We start from the raw sequence: 25,702 nt of genomic DNA, 5'->3' as shown, positions 1-25,702 counted from the left end.
GATTCAGGAAAATACAATGGAGCAGCTGATGGAGATTGGGAGAACTGTGTAAGGTCCCAAGGTGCCTACTCTGAGGGGAACTGAGGCATCATTGTCCTATGTACAATGTTTCTTGTATCTTGTATCTTCTTCAAGAAATATCTCCATTTTTCATATTGCATGGCTGGATACCTTCTGGACAGACTTTGCATATTCAATGGCGGTAACTTTTACTAGAAGTGCATTTTACCTCAATCTGATCATATATATTCATATTCATATATATATATCATTACATTTTTAAGTTGTGCTAGAAATAGAACAAATATGATCTAAAAATAGTGTGCTCTTCCTGTCAGATAAAAATTTTTCCAAATTGTCAACTGGTTTACATTTTCTAATATATAAGCTATTACTAATTATGAAATTCTTTTAAAATCCAAACCCCATATGACAAACACAAACACATGCAATGGCTATTAAATTACCAAAGCTTCAGCCTTGGAAAGAGATTTATTAATCAAAGCTTAGTAACAGTCTTTATGGGTATACAAACAATAGCCTGCAGATGTTGCATCAGTTATTAATCAGTTAGGAAAGAAAGGAAGAAGAGAAAGGAAAAAGGAGGGACAAAAGATGGAGAAATCAGACATGTAGAATGTATGTCCACAGTAGCAATAGAGTTCAAGATAATTTCATTTGAATATAATTAAAATTTACCCAAATATGCTTTGATAGAATTTTTAAATGGTTTTTGCAATATTCATGTGACCATTTGTATAGCAACCATACAAACGAACGGTAAGAAAAAAAAAAAAACACAGAGAAAGGACATGGAAGGATTGCTGCTGTGAGAAATGCTTTTAGATAGCATTTACATGTAAAAGCTTACTAATGGAATAAACCAATGAGCTACATACATTACATGGAGAGAAACCTGGTCATTTTTACCCACATTCATACATAAGAGAATAACATTAGGTGTTTAAGTGCCAGTTGGCCTCTCCTTGCTTCCTACTGTTCGTGGAGTAATTAATGACTCAGGAATAGATAGAAAATTACCCCATTGCAGGCTGCACTCAGCTCCAAGTGTTCCACAACCCATCAGCATCTCTACTGGTAGAGATACAGTTCCATGGAGCTCTCCAAAAGGACAACCAGGAGAACTCCATACTGATCATGGATGGTATCAAGAAAGATGGTGCTTCTCCTACACAATTACTTTATTTTTTTCCTCTTGAATGCCGTGCATTGTGTAATGGGTGACTTTTTCCCATTTCAAGCTGGTGGGTCATTTCCGCTCAATTTAACAGGTATACGGGCCATTACATATGGTTTTAAACTGCATCCTGAGATCACTTTGTTTCAGTTCCCACTTTTCCCCCTTGACAGAACAGACGGACCATACATACACAGGTCATCCATCCAGGAATCTCCAGGCTATGCACTTCGGGCTCAAACAAATCATAGTCAAACTAGCCAGGATTTCCCTGGCCTTGCTTCCATCCTGCAGAATCAAAGAATTCTTAATTTCCCTACATGGTAATTCCTCCCTGTTAGCTGGCATTCCCTTTCTGAATTCTTCCTCCCCATTCTCTACTACAACTTTTCAGAATTTTATTTCATCCTACATTTGAATTACGCTAACTTAGTGTATATTATATATTACTGTTTAATGTCTAAAATCCTACTAGGATAGAAACATGGCTGGCTATAAAACATTCAAAAGTTTAATCATAGACAGTGATATCTAACACCAAATTATGAAGAAATTAAGTTTAAGGATTGTCTCACCATCCTTAATGCAACTTGATTGATAGTAAAATGAAAACAAGCATACCCTGGCACACCATACATTGATCTCCATGCCTAAAGCATGAATTTGGCACGAAGGAGAAGATATATCACTGGACTTCTTCATTTTTTTATGGCTTAAGGGGTCCCTTAAAATTGGCTGCTTATAATCACAGGTATTTTATTTATTAGCCTTTCAAAACAAGACATTTTAATAGAATATTTTCAGACCATCAGCTAAATGAATGCTTAAGAAAACAGTGTATTTGCCAATTTCAAAGCTTATGAAAGTACATTCTCCAAATTCTGAGATAGAGGTATGAAAACAAGTCAATTCAGAGAATCTATTCATAGAATTGAAAATGGCATATTTATTACTACTTTCTAATCTCTTGACAGCATCTCTTTTGGAACAAACCCTTTTAAGATTTCATGACAGCATGCCAGAAATGCACATATATGCCCTATTTCAAATATAATTTCAGAGAATCCACAGCCTGCCTCAATCCTACCACAGATACTGGTCCACCTCCTGGAATAGGGATCTCTGCACATCAGGCTAAGAATCTGCTGCTTAGGCTTAAACTTAAGATTAATAGTCATTTAAACATACACATACATACCTCAAAGATAACTTTTAAAAAAATGAACTAAAATAAGCCTTCGTAATGATACTTCTGTTTCTTTTTGCTGAATGTTGCTTTTTTAATAAGTCAAAACTAAAACACTTGTTACAAGTGAACATAAGGACCTAAAAGAATCAATTTATTCACTTCTACCACCCTGTCATTTCAAACAAGATTCCCGCTGATCATTCACACTTCTAGAATCAGCTGCACAAAGTCCTAACTCACATATTTTTCCCCAGTAACCAAAATTTTGACAAAAGTAAGTCATCTTTAATTTTTATTAAATATAGGCATTGTATTCATAATAAAAAAAAACAATGGAATATAGTCCTTCACAAGTGTTTAGCCATTCCCAATCGTCTTCAAGCTGTATTTTGCTTAACTTAATAGAAGAGCAAAAATATTGTTTTATTTCTAAAATGGATGAGATTTAGACATTCTGAAAACTGAAAATCTTCGAAACTGTCATTTATGATTTAACATTATACCTCTATTCTCCTTTATACTTTCCATTCAATTGTATCAAACCAAAAATTAGAAAGAATGCAACGGCATTATAGCCGAACATAACAAGTATAAAAATTGCAACAATTCACTGGAGATTTTTTATTATATTTATGTCTACATAATAGTGGGGAAAAAACCCTGTATAAATGAGAAAGCCACTGAAGAGCAAAATCAAACTCCTGGCTTTATTAGACACAGGCCTAATGTCTTTCAGATAAAATATTTGTAGGTGCCACAGTCAATCAAGATTTCAACAGGAACCAAAGATGAAAGCATTCATGCATAAAAGGCAAGTGTGATAATTATAATGTGGAGACAAGATAATGGAAAATACCCAAGGCCGCTTTTCACTTTATGTATCAAGTGCTGCCTTGACCTAGACATCCTACAATGCTCCATCATATTTACTGTGTTATTTTATCATTTTAATTATTTAGCAGAATTCAATTAATTGGGCTGGCATCTGGTCAGTGGATGAAAATCCTCCACTATCTTACAGGGTCTTTTTCCTATGTCATTTCTCAAAGTAATGCTGCAAAACAGTTTTGAATAAACATGCACTTGAGTTTAAAGTTCTTGTTCATCCTTCAAATTTATTAACTTCTTACTGATTAAAGAAATGGCACCTATTTCCCTGGAATGTTACTCTCAGACAGATTATATCAAAGTGGTTACAGAACACATTCCCACTGAAATTTTACTGTGACTCCATACTGTGAAGTTTACACTGACTCCGTTTTAAAAGTTCTCTGGTACTGAAGCAAATAGAAAATGAAGTAATTATTACAGAGAAGATAGTTAAGCACATAGATTTAGCATAAAGTTCACTGCTTGTGTATTTAAGCTTATGGTAATCATTTGCTAAACTGTGCTTTGATCTATCATCCAGAACAAGGATTCACCTACCTTAATATTCATGAAAATAGTCCCCCCAAAAGTTCAAGATTCCAGTTACACTGCTATTATTACTATAATGTATCACATTATAAAAACACTAAGGCTTTATACTTATTACCTGCCAAAATTACACTAATGCTTCTTACAAATGTGATACATAACTATTCCTTCTAAAACTTTTCTATCAATATGATTTGGAGGAAAGTAACTTTTAAATGTTATTAAAAATTCCTATTCAGAACTCTCAAGTCAAAGAATAGAGTTTCTCAGTATGCCCATTTCGTTATTTTTTTTTTTTTTAAAAAGGCTTCCATAAAACAGGGACAAAATTCCTTTCCTACTAGAAGGCAAACCTAACATACCAATGAAACAGATTACACCTGACTAGAAGGGCAATACTCACTGAGGAATCAATCCTGAATAAAAGCAGAACATCTTATCCTTAGCTGTTGCTCAATAAAACTTTTCTTTCCCCTGAAAATAAGTCACTATCAGCCTACTTCTTCCTTGCTGAGGGTGATTAGTAAATCAGGGGATGAAGTTGGCAAGAGGTAAATCTGATTCTTCTTCCTTGTATAAGAAGATGAGGCAAGGTTGCCCAGTATATCTTTAAGACAGAGAAGAAGAAGAAAAATACTGTCACAACTGGACACAAGTAAAACCATCAACAGAATTCCCAAAAATAATGATGGACAAAGCCAAAAAATAATAATTCAAGTTCAAGTAAACAATGTTCAATTTGGCCAGTCTAAGAAGACATACATTCTCATGCTCCTCCAGTAACCTGGGCACATTCATCTTCATATTTCTATAAGGGCAGTCCCAGGCCAAGGGAGCCAACAAGAACTGGAAGTCAGAAGCCACCCTTTAGTGAAACGATCTTACAACATAAAAACATTCATGAAACGCCTGCACCTTGAGATGCAGCGTCAGTACTCTTTGGAATTTATCTCAAGGATGTAACTTAAGAAAAGGAAAAATATTATTGATGCAACGAAGTTAATATATTATATAAAAGAGAAAAATATTGGAAATAACCAAAATAGGTTAAGTGCAACCACTTGATGAAATACTAAGCAGCCAATTAAAATAACTATGAAGACTATGCAACCAGGAAAACTATGCATATACTAACATGAAAACAATGTAAAATACTCAATTAGAGAAACATTCAGTAGCCAGTAACTTGAAAATAATGAAAGTAGCACATTGACATTCTACACTGTAAAAATATCTCAAAAACAAAGAACCTATCTAGATAAGAAATACAGAAAATAGGTTTACCTTGAGCTAGTCTTTCAAGTCGTTTCCCATGTTCCGGGGGTATTGCATACCTAAAATTGTAAACATAAATAAAAATTTTATGTTTATAACTATTCAGGTAGTATCCTAAGAACATTATCCTAAATAATATCATATAAAAAAATTCTACACCGGCCCAGCTGGTGTGGCTCGATGGATTGAGTGCCAGCACTCAAGCCAAAGGGTCACTGGTTTGATTCCCAATCAGGAAATCATGCCTGTGTTGCAGGCCAGGTCTCCAGTGAGGGGAGCACAAGAGAGCAACCACACATTGATGTTTCTCTCACTTTCTCCCTCCTTTCCCCTCTAAAAATGAATAAAATCTTTAAAAAAAAATTCTACGTGAAACTCCACTTAAATGAACTGAGATTAGAAAACCAATCACAGAGTCATACCCCTTAAACACTGGACAGAAGTAAAATGAACTCATAAATCACTCATTTTAATGCCCCAGCTCACCATACCAACCACATTTTAAAGATTAAGGAACAAAGGCACAAGAGCAGGAAAATGTTTAGCCCAGGAGGCAGCTAGCCGCAGCACAGAAACTAGAACCTCTCTAACAACATTCACGGCACCTGAGAAATCCAGGGCTATTTTTTATTTTTGGTCATGTTTTAGTTTTGTGCTTGGTTAGTTGGCCTTTGTTTTTAAGAAAAACTGGGTTGCTGGGTGTTTTTTAACCTTTTAAAATGTTTTTACTGACAAGCAGAATAGAACACAAAATTTTATAGCAACATTTGTATTTTTAATCAAACCTTTCTCTTATACCTTTCAAATAGGTTTGAAATAAAATCACCAGCCATAAAAAAAAACCCAGCTACTATTTATTTCATGATTATGTGACTTTTAAAGTCTTGATTATAGAAAAAAATATTTTTTCAAGAGAAATAACTCATTTCTAGTACAAGATGTTTCCAAAAGTTAAATACGTGAACCTACTTACTGTAAACTTACTAACAAATTTTAAAACAATAATTTCATGATATGCTACACAAATATTAAATTTTACAGGTAGTTTAATGAGGAAAATTAAGGATACTAAAAACAAAGTTAAATGATCATTTGGTGTTTTAAGTAAAAATATGTTATTCTTAAGACCTACATTTGCTACATTTATTAGATCAAGTTACTTTTAAGTTCAAGTTACTTTTTAACTAAAATAACTTTTCTAATTTTACTTAACACCACACTTGGCTGCATTTAATGCTACTGATAACATATGCAAAACTTAATTGGATACAACGTAACTAGGCAATTCTCTGAAAGAAAATTCAACCATATATCCTATTCCTTAAGGCACTATTAATGAAATTATTCCAACTGAATTGGGAAGATAAAATTTTAGCATAACTAAATGACAATCACCCAATGTATATTTATGGTCACTTCTTACTAGTTTTTAACCCCTGATTAATATAATCACTTATACCCAGAAAAGAAAAATGTCCTATATATGCCCTATATATGCCCCAGACAAGAGGGTCACCTCCCTAATAACATGCATACACACATGCATACACACATGTAAAGGGCATATGCCTGCCCTCAAAGGGTCAGATGTGGATGGAGATATTTATATATCCTGATACACATTTCTGAAAAAACAGCACCAAAGTTAAAGCGTGTTAATCTGAAGTTCTGTTCACAGAAAAAATAAGTCTGTTCATCTGCAGAAGGAAGGGGAGAAGGTAAGGCTCGGCTTCTCTACTCCAACTTAGATCTTCCATTTACTCTTTCTAGGATTTGAATCAACCCATCATACCTCTCCTCCCAGGTAGCCCTTTTATTGGCCTCTCTCCTAAATTATTTTCTGCAAGTACAGTATCTCCCAGGTACAGCTGTTCCTATTAGAGCCAGGTGATTATTTTCTTCTACAAGTTTGGACAATGTCTCAGTCTATTTTCACATTCTATAAAAGATCCAGCCCTTTTCCTCCCTGGCTGCCTGAAGATCAACCACCATCATGAACAACACAGTACCTATCTGGACCAACCAACTACTTCAACAAAAACAAATGGTCATTGATGTCCTTCACCCTGGGAATGCAACAGTACCCAAGGCAAAAAATCAGCAAAAAACTAGCCAAAATGTACAAGACCACAACGGATGTCATCTTTTTATATATGGATTCAGAACCCATTCTGGTGGTGGCAAGACAATGACTTTGGCATGATGTATAATTCCTTGGATCATGCAAAGAAAAATGAATCCAGCCCTGACTGGTGTGGCTCAGTTGGATGGGCTCTGTCCCACAAAGGGAAAGGTCGCCGGATCAACTCCCAGTCACATGCTTGGGTGTTGGTTCAGTCCCCAATCAGGGCACATGTAAGAGGCAACCAACTGATGTTTCTCTCTCACATAAATGTTTCCCTCCCTTTTTCTCTCCCTCCCTTCCCTTTCTCTAAAAATAAATGAATAAATGAATCTATAAAAATAAATGAACAAAATGAATAAATGAATAAATGTCTTTAAAAAGAAAAAGAAAAGAAAAATGAACCCAAACATAGACTTGCAAGACATGGCCTGTATAAGAAGAAAAACCTCAACAAAACAGCAAAAGGACCACAAGAACAGAACAAAGAAACCCAGGGGGACTGCAAAGACCAAGCTTGGTGCGGACCTAAAGAAGTAAAGGTTCTGTAGTGACTGTTATGATTGTGCAGATTTTTCATGAGAGGATTAATGAACTTTAAAACTTTCTGAAAAAATCCACTTCATTTTAAGACCATAAGTGATTATTAATAAAAATTTTATGATTAACTAACGATTGCTATAGTTCTATAGTGTCAGAAATCATCAGAGGATAAAAACTTCCTTCCAACCACAGCCCCTTAACACAGGAAGACATGCAAAATTTCCTGAGGAGAACCAAATCCTCAAACTGAAAGCCACACCGCATTCACTCAATGAAGCATACTGGGAGAAAATGACTTCCAGGGGCAGCTCCTCTTCCCTTCCCTGGTTTAGACATTGCCCTTGTTGTTTCACACCTCTGATCCTTTCCATCCCCTATTTCCAGACCTTGCACACCCTTATCACCCATGTCCAGTTCACAAAAACACCCACTCCTTTTTCCAAACTCAGCCAAAGTCCCCCAGGGAGAGCTTCCCATTCCCTCTTGCTGACCAACCACACAGAACATAGGCTTCCACCATGGCACTCAGAATTTATTCATTTGTTTGTTTGTTTGCTTGCCTTTTCTGCCTTCCTGCTCTCCTACCAAGCTCCCTTGGGCAAGGGTCATGTCAATCTCCTGAAACACAGCACCAGCTGAGCAGATGCTCAGTTACTGTTTGCTGACTTTTGTTCTCAGATGATGAATTTTGTTCCGGCTAAACCAGAATAGAAGATATAAAGGTGAGGCAGGATACAGAAAGAAGGAACAAATCATGAAAGTGGGAAATGGAGAGAAAGGGTAGGTAATGATATAAGCCAATTTGCAGACTATCTATAGAGTCAGCCTGGCATAACTCAGGATCAACCACTGCCAGTCTCAACTTCCTGCTCTTCAAACGTCTATTTCAATCAAAACTTTCTCCCTCCCAAGATTTAAACATCTCCCAGGACCCCACATTTTTTGGTCTCCCCATTTTGCCTTGCCTTTTCTTTACTCCCCCTGTATCGTACACATTCCTACAATGTATCAGCAGGCTGTGAAGGACAAAGTGTGCTCAAGGTAGATGGGCAGGTTTTGAGGTATTTAATTTCCACTTAAATGGCATGGGTTGGGGGAATCTAATTTTCCATTATAATTGCCCTAACAATGTAGTCCCTATGAATGTTGTGGTCAGCACTGAAAAACATCATCTAATTTTTAATAAAAAGAAAAAAATGAGTAATAAGTGAAAGTCAACTAGCAAATGGTTCCAACTTCATACGAATGTTAACATTTTTCATCTAAAAAACTTTTTTAAAAAATTGGTATAAGCCACTATCAGACCACAGTTGAAACAGAAGGCTCTGAGTAAGAGCAAGTCATAGGGTGTAAAAGCCAAAAAAAACCAAAATCACTAGCATGTTTTCAAAAAGTCTGAAATCGTGCTGCTCTGATAATATCCAAGATTTTGTTATCTTGGATGTTATCCATACTACATAGTTAATACTGGTATGTCTATTTGACACACTACTTCATGGAAACACTAAGCAATTCTCAATAATCTTTTTGAAATTATAGCATAAAAATACTGCCTGCCTGCCAATCCCTCTGACACTGTCAACAGCATTTAGACATTAGTTCTTTTGCCTAAATACATGGTGGGGCAAAAGTAGGTTTACAGCTGTGAGTCCACAAAACACAGTTTATTCTTGTATTATTATTTATTAATTACTGTATTATTTCCATACAAACTGTAAACCTACTTTTGCCCCACCCTGTAAATAAAATAGGTTCCCAGGCCAGCGCTCAGTCCACTGAGCCACACCAGCCAGGGCTCATCTGCTTACTTTTCCTACCCTTATACACACTACTTACTTCCAATGCTTGCCACACTTTTTACTACCATTCACACTGGAGTCCAGTGCAATGTGGATCCTATTTTCATCACTCTCAATATAGCTGCTCAGACAAAGGTTGTCACTTTTTTTTTTTTTGGTCTATATCTAACATTTTTCTATCTGGAATTTTTTAAATTTATTTTTAGAGAGAGGGGAAGGGAAGGAGAAAGAGAGGGAGACATCAATGTGCGGTTGCCTCTTGAGCCCCCCCTACTAGGGACCTGGCCTACAACCAACGCATGTGCTCTGACTGGGAACTGAACCAATGACCCCTTGGTTGACAGGCCAGCACTCAATCCACTGAGCCACATCAGCAGGGTGGAATTTTTTAATAGTTTCTTAAAATGCTCACTTCCCTTGAGTTTCATGATCCAACTCATCTCCAGAGGTTTTCTACCTTCTACTCTTGCCACACCTAACAATAATGTTCCCCGATTCCATGTTTTCGTACCTCCACCTTCTTCCCTGAGGGAATTACCTTCACTCAAGGCTTCAAAATCACCCACATGCTCCACTTCACACTTCTCCTGAGCTCTGAATCTCTAAAACCAACAGCAATTGAACAAGTTCATTTGGCAGCCCTCAAACAATTTGTCCAAAGCTTAATCCTCCATCATCATGCTGTCAGATCTGCTTCTCCTCGAATTCCCCACCCAACTAACTGCCCAGAAATGTGGGAGTGGTGGTTACATTCCCCTTATCTAATCAACCCCCAAGTTTTACATTTTCTACTTTTCATTTGTTCAAGACATTTCTCTATCCCCACTGCCACCACCTTGGTCCAGGGCACCATTCTCTATCACACAAATTACTACTGTTGCCTCTTAATTAGTCAACCCTGCCTCAAACTTTGTCCTCATCAGTCCATGTAGCCCAATCAGATCCTGTCACTTTGCTCCCTATTGAAAATCTGTCCAGCAGGAAGAACTGGTGACTAAGTAGAGGCAACAAGTTGAAGGGCCTATAGGAAGAGGTCCTGTCTTGTGTTACAGACCGTGACCTCAAGTCAGAGAAGTAGTACTTCTATGGCCCTGACATCTTCCTAGATGTTTCTATAACAGTATTCTATCATTTCAAAAGTTTCTATATACACAAGATCAAATTCATATTTCCCCCTTTAAGTTGATTATCTCTCCTAGGATTTCCATTTCAGTTCACAATCCATTTTCCCCTAGCCTTCCAAACTGGAACTACCAGAGTCACCTCTTTATTTCTCATCCTCTCTGCTCCCATTGCTAATTGCAAGCCCCATCTACTCTATAGCCTCAAAATCTTCTATCCATCTCTTGGCAGCAGCACCTCAATTTCAATCTTGATCTGCCCCCAGCTGACTACAATCGTAAGTAAACTCTCTGCCTCTATCTCCCTAGGCAGCTACAGTCCTCATATCACTATCAGAACATAAAAAACTTTATTCCTTACTGCCTGGCTTTCAAGACCTCACCCCACCCCCAATTAGGCCCAGCCTTAAATATCAACAGTATGCTCTCAGTAGGCTAGACTATGAATTATTCTACCACTCACACAGGCTTTGACCTCACTCCTCACCTCAAACAGGCCCCTCCATTCTGCTTCAAATCCCAACCTCCCAAGTGCTGCCCAGATTCCACATCCCCCTTGAAGCTTTCTTTGAACATGATAAATCTCTGCAATCTCATTCCTCTTCTTCCACCCAGAACCCTTCTGTTATATTTTTCATGTAGTATTTATCATCTACTACTTTCCATAACTAGCTGCTATGCCTAAATAACTTTTGTCTGGATAGGCACTGAGTTCTGTAAGGGAGAAAACACCTACTACAATCCAGAAATGTTCACATAAATCACCCTTTTTACCCTACCTTGTACAGTGAGTGCCTAGTTCACAGTCAGGCACTCCATTAAGTGCCACCATTGCTCAGTCACGGAGCTAATTCTTTATTCTTTGAAGATATGAATATGTCTTACACTTTTTGTATCCTTTGAAAATCACCAAATAAGATGTCTATCATTGTATGCCTTCAAGTATAAACCCGTTTGCTGCAATTATTCATTGTTCATTTAACCTTTAAGACATTTTTTGTTTCATATAAAAGATGAATATTGAAAACAGTTCTGCTACATCATTAAGAAACTATGAATCACTAATGATCTATCACTAATTAGGTATTTATAAGGTGATGTTTTATTTAAAACCAGAGCTTTTATGAATTAAAATAAAGATCTAATTTGAAGGCCAAAGAAAACAGAATAATCCCTCCAAGCATGTTTTTGGGTGCTTTGCTCAAAGAATGGACCTAAAATGATGAAATCCTGGTGGTTGTAATATAAACGCTATCTTGAATAATTACAAGACAGACATTTCAAACTGCCAGTAGGTAAAACTATTTTTCAAAATGTACTAGATCCATTTCTCTGATTCAGGTTTTCTCTATGAACTAGTCTTTCTCTTTCCAAGATATGCTCAGTCCATTAGAAGTGTTTAACAGCACTTCTCAAAGGGTAACTCCTATTGCTCAGATCACTCCCCCAAAGTCTCCCTAATTTCATTTGGGGACCCTGGGGCTACCACTAATGTGTTCAGAAACCAATGTTCCCAGCTCCACTCACTGCCCATACCTCTGTCATTGTGCCAACAAAAGTGACTCCCTCTGTCAGTTTCACTTACAGGTGCTGCTGGTGTTTCCTGCTGGCCCAGCTTTCATCTACCCTGTGACATCCAGGGCTAATCCAGCCCAGGGCACAGAGGGGAGAACCCCTTCCAGGTCCATGCCATACTCAGGCAGGTCAATCCTAAAACAAGGCTGTCCTCTATTTCCTTCCCCTGAGGCTGAGTGTGAGATAACCCTTTCCTCCTTAGTTTGAATTTCTTATTCCTCTTGTTGTTTTGCTCATAGTCATCTCCCCTAAATAATTAGGCTCAATTGTCCAGAGAGTTTTCTGACAGCTGAAAACTCTAAACTGACCCTCCCCTTTTTTTACTGGCATGAGCTCGCACATATGACTTGCTTTCTATAGTTACTAAAGGGTTGAAAGCTCAGTGAAAAGAATAACTGACCAATCATTATGATTAGAGCTCATCACAGCTTCCATTTATTGAGCCCTTACGATATGTCAGAACTTATGATAAGATCCTGTACTAAAAGTTCTGCTACCAACACCTCCATTTTACTGATGAGGAAACCAAGGCTTAGAGGAATTAATTTATTTACACAAGGTGGTAACATAGGTGACACCCAACCCCAGACCTATCTTACTCCAAATTCCAAGATGTTCGTGTTTCCTAATCAATCACCACAAAGATGCCAACAGGAAGGAAGTGACAAGCTATTGGCCCACCCTTTACGATAATTTCTGCAATTTCTGGAGGGTGACCGAACTTTAAGAAGAAAATGTTTTATACCTGATAGCAGACCAAAGTTCCAATATTCATACAGAACACTTCTCCCAGCTATCCTTCTTACCTTTACTCATTTTTAAAACACAAATGAAAAATGAAATCACTAGCCTTTGAAACTAAAATTATAATATGCACCAAGCAAAAGACAATGGCATTTTAAATAAAATTCAGACACAAAGAACAAAACCATTAAACCACTGTGGTTTTTTTGGTTCTTCCACAAAAAACTTCACGAATCAATAGTATCATACCTATATTTCACAAAACTCAGTATTTCTGAAGTGGATAATTTACAATATAGTTTTTAATCAAGGTATATTCCTAATTGTATCAAAAAGAAGGCTGAACAACTATGGATTTTATATGCATGATCATGTTATCATTTTCACAGTACTGATGTTAACAAGGCTTAATATTTATGAATTTATTAAAGTTTATGCATTAATATTTTATTTAGATTATAAAGTCTCATTAGTTAACTGTGGAAAATAGAACATTGCTTACTTCCTTTTCAGGTCTTAAAAACAGATGAACGTGAGAAAGAAGAGTGTGACTGTAGGGTGTGCTGTGGTGGAGGCCCAGGCACCCCTTTCAGACAAGGCCCTCCCCCTCACTGCCTTCATCAAGGGGAGACTGCTCCTTGCCTCACCCCACACTAACCCAAAGTCGTATTCCCTACCCCAAGATCCTGGCCTCTGGAAAGGGACGGACTGGTGTCCCATATGCAGTGAATGATACGAGTACAAAGGCCTCGCCCTCTTGCCTCAATCTGGAAGAATTCATTAGGGCCCTGACAGCAGAGCCACCTATGGGGTCTGCACAGGGCTCCACTGCACTCTAGCTTCCCCTTCTGCCCAGTCCTGCTTTTGTAACAGGTGTTCTTTCTGGAGCATGATCCAAGACACCTCTGCCCCACAAACCTGATGTCAGAGTAGACTTCCCAAGCAACCAAGGCTACAATTACAATGAATGCATTTGTAAGGCTGTTGTCACTGAGGCATCATCAGTCCTTCTCCTACAAGCTGGGCATATGTAAGTATGACCTAGACAATGAAGCGCTTGAGCTGAGGCCCTATTAAGAACACCAGATAAAAAGCTCTAAGTGAAGGAATTCAGCTGGAGCTTAGGCCCAACTTTATGCTATCTATGGCCCACCTCCAGGCAGAACACTTAGATGAAAAAGAGAAACTCTAGCAGCCATATTGATAGACAGTCATCAGTGAGGAAACTACAGTGAGAAAAAAAATATCCTAACAAGAACAGTTTCAGTGAATAACTGAGGGGCATAGGTAGATACACTCTGCCTCCTTGCGCAACCAAAAGAAGGACAACAGCATATTTAAAATCAAAAAATGACAAGAACTGCCAGAAAATTGAACTGTATGGAAGTCTTATAACCAAGGAGTCAAAGAAGAAACATTCATTTAGACAGGCAGAAGGTGGAGACAGGCAGCTGGGGAGGAGAGGACTCATGGCAATGCCTCAGCTGGCAGACTGGTACTACCGTATATGCATGCAGATAACTGGGAAGAACAACTGAGAGCGAGACAAACTGCGCAACCCAGGTTTCCAGCACAGGGAAATAAAGACTCAAAACCTCTGAGGCTAAAAGCTTGTGGGGGTTGAGGCAGCAGGAGAAACTCCCAGCCTCACAGGAGAGATTGTTGGAGAGCCCACCCACCCAAGATCAGTACTAGAAGGGCCCAATTTGCTTCTGAGTAGCAGGGAAAGCGATTGAAATCATGCCGAGAGCTGAGCAAGTGGCATTGGTCCCTCTCAGACCCCTCCCCCACATACAGCACCACAACACACAAATATGGGTTGCCCCACCCTGGCAAATACCTAAGGTTCTGTCCCGTAAAACATAACAGCTATTCGAGACCAATATATATATATATATATATATATATATATATATATATATATATAGCCCTAATGAAAGAACAAATCAAATCTTCAAAAATAGAACTAAGCAATGAAGAGACAGACAACCTATCAGGTGCACAGTTCAAAACACTGGTAATCAGGATGCTCACGGAAATGGCTGAGTATGGTCACAAAATAGAGGAAAAAGTAAAGGCTGTGCAAAGTGAAATAAAGAGGAACGTACAGGAAACCAACAGTGAAGGGAAGGAAACTGGAACTCAAACCAACAATTTGGAAGAGAAGGAAGAAATAAACATTCAACCAGAACAGAATGAAGAAACAAGAATTCAAACAAATGAGGAGAAGCTTAGGAACCTCCTGAATAACTTTAAATGTTCCAACATCCAAATCATAGGGGTGCCACAAGGAGAAGAACAAGAGCAAGAAACTAAAAACTTACTTGAACAAATAATGAAGGAGAACTTCCCCAATCTGGCCAAGGAAATAGACTTCCAGTAAGTCCAGGAAGCTCAGGAAGTCCCAAAGAAGTTGGACCCAATGAAGGCACATCATAATTACATTACTCAATATTAAAGATAAGGAGAGAATCTTAAAAGCAGCAAAAGAAAAGGAGGCAGTTACCCACAATAGAGTTCCCGTAAGACTATCAGCTGATTTCTCAAACTTGCAGGCAAAAAGGGGCTGGAAAGAAGTATTTGAAGTCATGAAAGGCAATGACCTACATTCAAGAACACTCTATCCAGCAAAGCTATCATTTAGAATGGAAGGGCAGATAAAGTGCTCCCCAGATGAGGTCAAGTTAAAGGAGTTCGTCATCACCAAGCCCTTATTATATGAAATCTTAAAGGGATTTATCTAAGAAAAAGAAGATGATCAAAAATGACAATAAACTCACAACTATCAACAATTGAACCTTAAAAGAAAAAACAAAAAAAAACTAATCAAACAACTAGAACATAAAGAGAATCACTGAAATGGAGATCACATGGAGGGTTATCACTGGGGAGGGGGAGTGGGGAGAATGGGGGGGAAAGGTACAGGGAATAAGAAGCATGAATGGTAGGTTCAAAATAAACAGGGGGAGGCTAAGAAAAGCATGGGAACTGGAGAAGCCAAAGAACTTGTATGTAAAATCCATAGACATGAACTGGAGGGCGGGGAATGCTGGTGGAAGCGGGGGGTGCAAAGCGAAAGGGAATAAAGGGGAGGAAAAAATAGGACAACTGTAATAGCATAATCAATAAAATATACTTAAAAATATTCCTATGAGTGGAGATTATACTGATTAACCTTCTTATTCTGTAGGTGAGGAAGCTGGAATCCCCAAAAGGATAGTTATTTGCTCGAAGTCAAACATTAGCAGCAAAATAAGGACTAGAGCCCTGAATGACGGCCCCTCATGTCTAAGTTCTGCCACAAACAGTCCCTGCCTCCCAATATTTATATGAATTTGTATTGTTTTTACCTACTTTCAAAGCTCACTTCCAATATATTATGATGATTACTAAAATGAATTTTAATGATGATAGAGTTTACCTCAAAAGCATTTATGCTGATCTAATATAATCTTTCATAAATCGACTGGGAAATTTCCTTACAGTCATTTGTATCACTAGTTTCCTAAAGTAGTTATCTTAGAAAATGGAATGTAGATTAGCTGTCATACTCACTGCTGTTTTACTACTTTGTCATTATAAATGATGGTCATGGTTAAAGATAATAGTGGTATTATAAATCTACCCTTAGTGCACATAATGGAGACTATATGATTACTAACCAATAGAGTAATTAAATACCGAAAAATATACATGCTGGGAGAAAGGAATATTTTGGAAACTGGCATCATTATTCTCACAAACAGTGGTATTCCTTCCCAAAAACACAAGATTCTAAAATCAGCCTTATTCCTAACCAGAATATTTTCTTCTAAGCAATCGTTAGGAGACAACATAATCCTGTTTCCAGTACAAGAGGAAAAAATCGCATTTCTTCATAGGAAAGCAGAGACCTCATCTAAACTCCTCTAATACTAAAAGCTCAAATTAATTAATATCTAACAAAACTCCAGAAAGGTTTTGTTACTAATTTTTCAGATATCTTAAGGGAAATACAGTATATAGGTCACTATATACTAAGATTTTACCAACATGTTGAATTTATCCACTTCATTTAATTTTATCCACACTGAAAAGGGGTGTCAAAAAGAGCGTGGAGATAACTATGTAGCTGAGAAACTGCCCAGGGGCCTATGTGCTACTTTATAATACTTCTCAAAGTCTCTAGTAGCTAAGTCCCCAAAGTACTAATTCCAACAGGTGTTTAGAGTGTTAAAGAAATATGACAAATGGAAGTCGATAGGGCCTAGAGTGTGTACTCACAACTGGCCCTCAGTAAATACCTGTATAATGAAAACTCCCAGCACACTTTTTGTCGCAAAGCCTCTCTAGGTCATAGACCATGCATTTAAAATCTTTAAATTTGATTTATTCCATTAAGAAAGCAGAATGCTAAGAATTTATCAAATTAAATGTGCTTACCTTTAAATAAGTTAAACAGCTTCCCAATAAGTTTTTTTTTACATGAAAACCCCACAGCAAACTAAAAACTGCCTGGATTTCTCTTATATGTCCTAAGAATTCTGCTCTTACACCTAAAATTTTCCTTCCAATTAGATGTCATTTTCAATCATTAGGAAGTTTTGCTATAATTGAATTTTTTTTGGAGAAAGTTTACAGTTTCTCACTTCACCAAATGATAAAATCTCAATGGGAAGATGAGCCTAGAACTTATATACTGTATCTCAACTCCTCATCATCAGAACTTGAAAAAGAGAGGCATTCTCTTTAAATTGGAGCCAAGAAAGCTGCTGGGCTGGCACAAGCAGCTGAGGGGCAGCCTAAAGGTTCATCAGAAACATCGTATTTCCTGGGTTGTCCAGGTGATATGCTTCTGCCTGTGTGTTATCCTCCATGTACATGTATTACAGAAAATATACTGGTGATACAGGAAATGAACGTGCCTAAGACTAAAACCCATGAAAACAAGTTTAAAACATAAAACTGGCTAAACACAAAGGATACCAAGGTGACTGACAGACTAATAATTACAAATGTGTAGTGAATGTACTATATGATGCATTTTAGAAAGCAGTAAATATTAAAACCATCACTCAGAAAGATGAGGACAGGGGCTCAAAAATAGAGGAAACTGAAAGTTAAGATCACATAGCAACATTAATTTGCCCTTTGACCCATGCCTATCATCCTCTCCCTCTAGCCAACACATACTGTAAGGAACCTGTCATTTATTTAGAGAAGGCTAGACCAGAAAATCATTAATTTAATACTTTATATCTAGGAAGTCAACTTTCCTACATACCTTCCAACAAATGCTCAGATAAGTAAAGATACCTAACAAATTCTTCAAGACTAAAATATCAATCCATCACCCACATACTGGTCTGTAGGCAACTCAGATAGACAAGTCACCACTACCTTTATGGTTTTGAACAAAACCCTACACATAGTGGAAGACAATTCATTATTAGTCAAAAAGTTTCTTATAGCTCATATAAATCTGATTTGACCAAAGGAAAAACATCTTCTTCAATAGGTTTATACTGCCTTGCCCAAACTTCAACACTCCAAAGCAAATGAATATTAAACATGTAACTTGCCAAGACTTGGGCTCTCCAAAGTGGAGATAATTAATGCTGTAGAGGTCCATATCCTCGGTGTGCCATGCGAAAGTGGTTTTCCACATGCCAAAATAGAGATAAGGGGTATTTACACCCTCAATAGAAATACCGCACTCTTCCTCAACCACATCCAAGACCGTATTTAGGCGAGCTATGTTCCATTCATCCACACCCTGGAACCAGGAAAGAGAAAAAAAAAAATCAAACATTAACACACTAGTAAAGATAACATTTACTAATCAAACCAACAGCTGCCAAAATTACTACACTGTATATTTTAATTCACTTAGAAATGAAAAATAAAGCAATTATTATTCAAGAATCACACAGAGGTCTGTCCAGAAAAAGTCCAGCCATCATTAATACAACAAGAGTGGTTTGTGAGACATCCATGTAAGCTGGCAGCCAAGAGTGGACTGGAATGCACATGCATGAACAATGACAACTTCACTGTATTAGTCGGTGGGGGCAGTAGACGCAGTTAAGTGAGCATGTGTACTATGGGGCTGTCACATTCCAAATGACTGAGCAAGTAGACCAACAAATCTGCATCAAATTTTGCATGAAGCTTGAACATTCCTCAGTGGGAACTATTCGAATGATTCAGAAGGCCACAGCTATGGGCAACTGGTGACTGGCAGCTTCATCACAACGACGTGCCTGCTCAGTACATCATGTTTCATACAGAGCTTTTTGGCCAAACATCAAATTACCCAGGTGACTCAGCTCCTCTACAGCCCAGATTTGGCGCCCCGCAACTTCTGGCTTTTCCCAAAACTAAAATCACCTTTAAAAGGGAAGACATTTCTGACTGTTGATGAGATTCAGGAAAATACGATGGGGCAGCTGATGGCGTTTGGGAGAACTGTGTGAGGTCCCAAGGTGCCTACTTGGAAGGGGACTGAGGTGTCATTTTTATAGGTACAATGTTTCTTGTATCTTGAATCTTCTTCAATAAATGTCTCTATTTTTTATATTATATGGCTGGACACCTTCTGGACAGGCCTCACATATGTATGTATATCCAAATTATTATGAGCATAATGAGGTTCTATATAAATATTAGTATAAAATTATACCAAATGACTTCCTGATTGCCAACATAAATGTAAGTTAAGTCCCCACTTGTTGTCAGTAAAAGAATAATTGCTCCAAAGTATATGATCTGCAGTGCGCTTTCCATCTTTGGCACACCTTTCAGTTTTGAGGTTTTTTTGTTTTGCAGTTTGTTTATTTGTACATTAGTTTAAAAGTCATATTCAAAATCATATATCATTTCAAGATGGCACTGGCAAAATACATCTTCTTTTATCCCTCTCTGATCACCCATTTCAGTTTTAGCATGTGATGCATCACTGTGCTTTTACTGCTTCTTCACCTAAATGTTAAACTCTATGTTGATGGGAAATTTTAAATATATAATAACTGTTAAAAATCCTTATCCAAACTTTGGTAAAATTGTTGGAATAATGTAGTTCTCTAACAATAACCCAATATGCCTGGTGATGATAGAAAAGGTCAGAGTTGCTGGTATAAGAGTTAAAGTGATATGAAAAGATTCTCTTTTTATTAAAAATTACCAATCAATTATTAATTCCCTATAATTCACAACTATTCAAAATGTATACAAACTATGTTATTTTCCCATATGCCTTTTTCATAATCAAATATAAATATCAGAGACTGTGACATTCCTATACGAAGCTAAGGAAACTGCAATGCCTTTAAAATCATTCCAACCTACTCAAAGTGCTGTTAAAGAGGGGTGTTAAATTAACGTATGTGTACCGATAAGGCCCTCTATAATCACTATGCCAATGGCCTCACAGACAACAACGTCTAATGTTTCCCTTATACACTAAAAACTTACAGGGTTGCACTGTTTTCATTTTGGTCTAAAGATACTTCTCTAATTAGTGTAGTGACCTTACTTCCTCAAGCTTTTTGGTTAGAAGAATTGTTGATGAAGCAGTTCATGAAGATCTGCCTCAGGTAACATACTTGAAAGTGCCAGTGGAAATAATTCAATCCCCACATTCTCCTAAGTTGCCATTCTATCATAAACCCCACAGTGGGAAATTTGTTATTTGGAAATTGGTCAAAGTAAGTATCCTTTGGAAAAAGTCCTAGGTTCCAACCTATGAAACTTTATGGAAGTTCAATCAAATTGTGTAAAATATTTTATTTCACTCTATTTATAGTGATGCAATCTCTTATCCCTAGTCCAACCAGACCTCAATCCAATCATTCTAATAATAAAGTCCTATTTAAAAGTCATTACTGAGACAATGAATCTGAAGTAATAAATGAGAGCCATATTATAGGACTCATTTTTAAATTGAATGAAAACTTACAAATTTAGGAACAAAGTATTCCTCTGAAACTCTTACATTTAAGAAGTCTTTACTCTATTACCGACTGACATTATTTTTCAAAAAAACCCCTGAGGCTGATTCCTTTGATATCCTTAGACCTGAGGGTCTAAGGGGATGAGTTGAGAGAAGTAAAGGTACTGGCAGAAGACCCAGATTATAACCCCAGCTCTGCCATTGACCAGGGCGAAAATCACTGTGATTTTCTGAGCTTCCAGTCATTCTTCATAAAAACATGAGGGCTAGTACCCTCCCCCAAAGATTCTCGGAATCCTGAGCATGCTAAAGAACGCAAAATATTTAGAAAATAAAACATTATTTCTTAGAACAGAAGGAATAAATATCTCCACTGTTCTCCAGTAAATCTCACTGGAGAGCCTCCCCCAATATAACAATCAAACATGTGATAAGAGATAATAAAGGCCTATGACATTTACTACTGAAGTTCTCCCCATTAATAGGCAAATAATATGTTTTTGCAAGGCCAAGTTATGGTCAAGGCCAAGGTTGACATGATGCTGAAACTTTAATTTCTTTTGCTAAAATAAGGAATCAGGACATTTACTCAAAATTCCGGGAAAGATGGAGGCATAGGTAAACACAGCTTGCCTCCTTGCACAACCACCTCCTATTCACACAGTCATCACAAAAATTACAACTAAACTACATAACAACTATCACCCAGAACAGTCAGAAGATCAAGCTGTATAGAAGTCCAACAACCAAAAAATCAAAGAAGTCACATTCACTCAGATGGGTAAGAGGGGTGGAGACACAGAACAGGCAGTCCCACCCAGACGTGTGGTGGATAAAAATCAAGAGGGATACCTCAGAAGCAAGGTATCCCAGCCCCATACCATTCCCCTCAGCCCGAGATTCCAGTGCCAGGAAGATATCTCACGATAACTTCCGACTATAGAAACCAGTGGGAATTGGGGTGGCAGAAGAAACTGCAGGATTCTCTAGCATCTCCTCTTACAGTTACTGCAACGGACTTAGGACACGCAGTCACACAACCTCTTGGCTCCAGTATGGGGGCACAAGTGGCATACAGGAAGAAACTGAAGTGTCTGGCATCAGGGCAAGTGCCAGGAGACAACTTCCTCCCAGACAAAACTCCAGAGGCCAGGCTGCAGTCATTGTCCCTTTTCTAAGCCCTCCCCCACACAGAGCCACAGAGCTGCAACACCATATCTGAGAAGCCATCAAACTGGTTCCTGAGTGCTGCCCCATCCAGCGATTACCTAAGACTCCGCACCATCCAACTTACAAATGGGCTTTTCTACAATAGGCCATGCTACTAAGACAGGGAGTCAAAGCAGCTCTGCCTAATACATAGAAACAAACACAAGGACGCTGCCAAAGTGAGGAGACAAAGAAATAGGGCACAAATGAAAGAGAAGATCAAAACTCCAGAAAAAGAACTAAACCAAATGGAGATAAGCAATCTGTCAGATGCAGAGTTAAAAACACTGGTTATTATTAGGATGCTCAAGGAACTCATTGGGTGGTACTTCAACAGCATTAAAAGAACCCAAGCAGAAATAAAGTTTACACTAAGTGAAAAAAGAAAAACTTACAGGATTGGATAGTGAATCTGATAGTGGAGTGGATGAAGCCAAGAATTAAATCAATGATTTGGAACATAAGGTAGAAAAAAAATCACTCAAGGCCAAGTTATGGAACAGGAAAAAGAAAAAAGCATTAAAAAAAAAAAAAGGATAGGGTAAGGAGCCTCTGGGACAACTTCAAAAGTACCAGCATTTGAATCACAGGAATGTAGGAAGGAGAAGATAAACAGCAAGAAATTGAAAGAATAAGAAAGAAAACTTCCCTGATTTGGTGAAAGAAATAAAACATACAAGTCCAGGAAGCTAAGAGAGTCCCAAACAAGAGGGATGCAAAGAGGCCCACTCCAAGACACATCATAATTAAATGTCAAATGTTAAAGATAAAGAGAGAAAGTTAAAAGCAGCAAGAGAAAAGCAGATAGTTACCTATAAAGGAGTTCCCATAAGACTGTCATCTTATTTCTCAAAAGAAACTTTGCAGGCTAAAGAGATTGGCAAGAAGTATTCGGTGATGAAAAGCAAGGAGCTACAACCTAGATTACTCTATCCACCAAAGCTATCATTTAGAATGAAAGTGCAGATAAAGTGCTTTCCAGACAAGATAAAGCTAAAGGAATTCATCATTACCAAGGCCTTATTATATGAAATGTTAAAGGGACTTCTTTTTTTAAAAAAAAGATCAAAACTATGAACATTAAAATGGCAATAAATCACAACCATCAACGAATGAACTAAAAAACAAATTGAGCAAACAAGCAGAACAGAAACAGAATCATAGATATAGAGATCTTTTGGATGGTTACCAGTTAAGAGGGGGAAGGGGGGGAATGGGGTTAAAGATGCAGGGACTAAGTACAAACTGGAAGGTACAGAATAGGCAGGAGGATGTTAAGAACAGTACTGAGGTGGGGGCAGGGCAGGGGTGAGCAATGGAGGAAAATGGGTACAACTGTAATTGAACAACAATTTTTTAAAAAAGAACAGTATAGGAAATGGAGTAGCCAAAGAACTTATATGCATGACCCATGGACATGAAATAAGGGGGGAACTGCCTGACAGAATGAGGTATACTGGGTGGAGGGGGCTACGAAGGGAAAATTGGGACAACTATAATAGCATAATCAATAAAATACATTTAAATAATAAAGAAAACATACAGTTTCAATTAAAGAGATGATTAAAATATTAAGAATAACTGGTATAAAGAGGCTGAAGACAAATCTTACTGCTTCACAATTTCTTCTCTAATTTCTGTTCTCTACTATTGACAAAACTGCCTAACTGCCTCCAAATACTGAATATTCAAATACTAAAATACTGAAGAGCACCAGGTCTCCTTCACAAATTCAGACAAAGAGCATACCTAGCCTGTCACTTAGGTGGAGTGTTACACTATATTCTACCTCATTACAATAAATGTATAATATATACCACACCTATTCAAAACAATCCTGCAAAATAGGTGACATTATACTCAAATGAACAAATGGGGAAACTTAATATTCCTCACTAGCTGCAAGTGGCAAAGATAAACCTAAATCTATCTGACTCCTGGGCCTTCACTTATAAACACTATGCTTCCAGGTCTGATCATGTTAAAATACAACATATCATCCTCCTTTCTCTGCAACAATTGTCAACAAATATCCAAAGGGCTAAAATTTAGGACAAGCAAACACATAAAGCTGCCACATTCTCCCCACCCAGGGGTACAATCATTCTATACAAACACTGGCAAAGCTTATAATAAAGGCTGCTTCACTTGGAGATTGGTGATAGAACTGACTTAGTGTAAAAGTCTCCAGAAAGACATCAGCTACAAACAAGCCCCACAATGACAAGTCAAAATCTGCCAAAGAGTTCAAAGCTTAAAGCAATCAAATCTCAGCTGGAAGTCCGCACAGCAGCCCAAGTTCAAAGACAAATGCCTCTTCCCAGATTCCTGAGTCTCAAATAAAGCTCTTCCACACAATGTTCAGCAGGTACCTGAGTGGTATTTGTCACTCACTTGACCTCCACTGGGCAAACATTTCCTCCTGGACCCTCCACCCCTTCACCCCAATTATCCAGTCAACATTTTAAGGCTGTCCTGCTTTGTTTGTCTATTTACCCAGTGTCTGTCTAATTTTCTGAAATAATTCATCATTGGATCATGATTTGTGCACATACGTATAATAATCAAGGATCTTTTAGAACCTGTCAGTCTTCATTAGCATAACCAGAGTCAGCAGCTGTTTAAGGGCGTGAATGCCCCAAACTGGCATCAGAGCATGAATGATGTATCCATACCCCTACACAGAGACCATACCGAGTTTGAGGTCACAGCCCTTGAACTCAGGGACAAATATTAAGGTTGCCAGTTTGATTCCCAATCAGGACACATGCCTAGGTTTCTGGCAGGGTCCCCAGTTCAGGGCACACAAGAGGCAACCAATCAGTGTTTCTCTCACACATCAGTGTTTCTCTCCCTCTCTTCCTTCCTCCCTTTCCTTTCTCTAAAAATAAATAAATAAAATCTTTAAAAAAAAAAAACCCCAAAAAAACTTTGCCCTTTTCTTCTCCTCTTAGAGAGTCACAGTGCTGATGGGAACTCCAAAGCTTCTGAGTGGCCCTACTGTAAGCAAGCTTGTTTACCATGCTTAACTCCAGATTTCCCAAATATTCTTTGACAATGAAACCGTGTTTACATAATACATTAACATCCTGTAAAATAGTACTTTGTGGGATAGCACATTAGGGAAGGCATTATAGTACACTGTTCCCTCTATGCCTCAGCCCAAATCTATCTCATGAATAAAACAGAAAATAATTACAACCACAGCAGAGAGGGCATTTAAGAACCCATATTACAACTGGAATATGGTGACAACTATTGTTGTCATGATGCACATATGTAATTTGATTGTGTCACCTAAAAATACACAGAGACGGTATAAATTAAAGGCAATTAAAACATCCCAAAAGCTATTTCTAAATGAAAACAGACTAAAAGATTAAAAGTAGGAAGAGAAGAGGGGAGACCTCATCAAACTTTTAAGCCTACCAAATATACTGACAACCAACCAAATATACTGACAACCAGAGACTGGGCTTTTTTTTTCTATTTTTAATTTATTTTTAGAGAGGGGAAGGGAGGGAGAAAGAGAGGAAAAGAAACATCAATGTGTGGTTGCCTCTTGTGTGCCCCCTACA

General features: G+C 37.8%; 1 protein-coding gene across 1 annotated transcript in view; it reads right to left on the bottom strand.

Moving 5' to 3' along the window:
• Positions 1–25,702, bottom strand: part of KDM4C (lysine demethylase 4C) — a 366,544-nt gene that overhangs the window by 271,942 nt on the left and 68,900 nt on the right. The window contains exons 5-6 of the mRNA XM_024558285.3: positions 18,547–18,740; positions 5,091–5,140 (exon numbers count right to left, since the gene is read on the bottom strand). Coding sequence (XP_024414053.2) covers positions 5,091–5,140; positions 18,547–18,740 — 244 coding nt within the window. The remainder of the gene's footprint in view (positions 1–5,090; positions 5,141–18,546; positions 18,741–25,702) is intronic.

Source organism: Desmodus rotundus, chromosome 1 (assembly GCF_022682495.2).
Source record: "Desmodus rotundus isolate HL8 chromosome 1, HLdesRot8A.1, whole genome shotgun sequence".
Taxonomy (NCBI): Eukaryota; Metazoa; Chordata; class Mammalia; order Chiroptera; family Phyllostomidae; genus Desmodus; species Desmodus rotundus.
The sequence above is the reverse complement of the archived record's forward strand: the minus strand, read 5'-3'. Positions and strand labels throughout refer to the sequence as shown.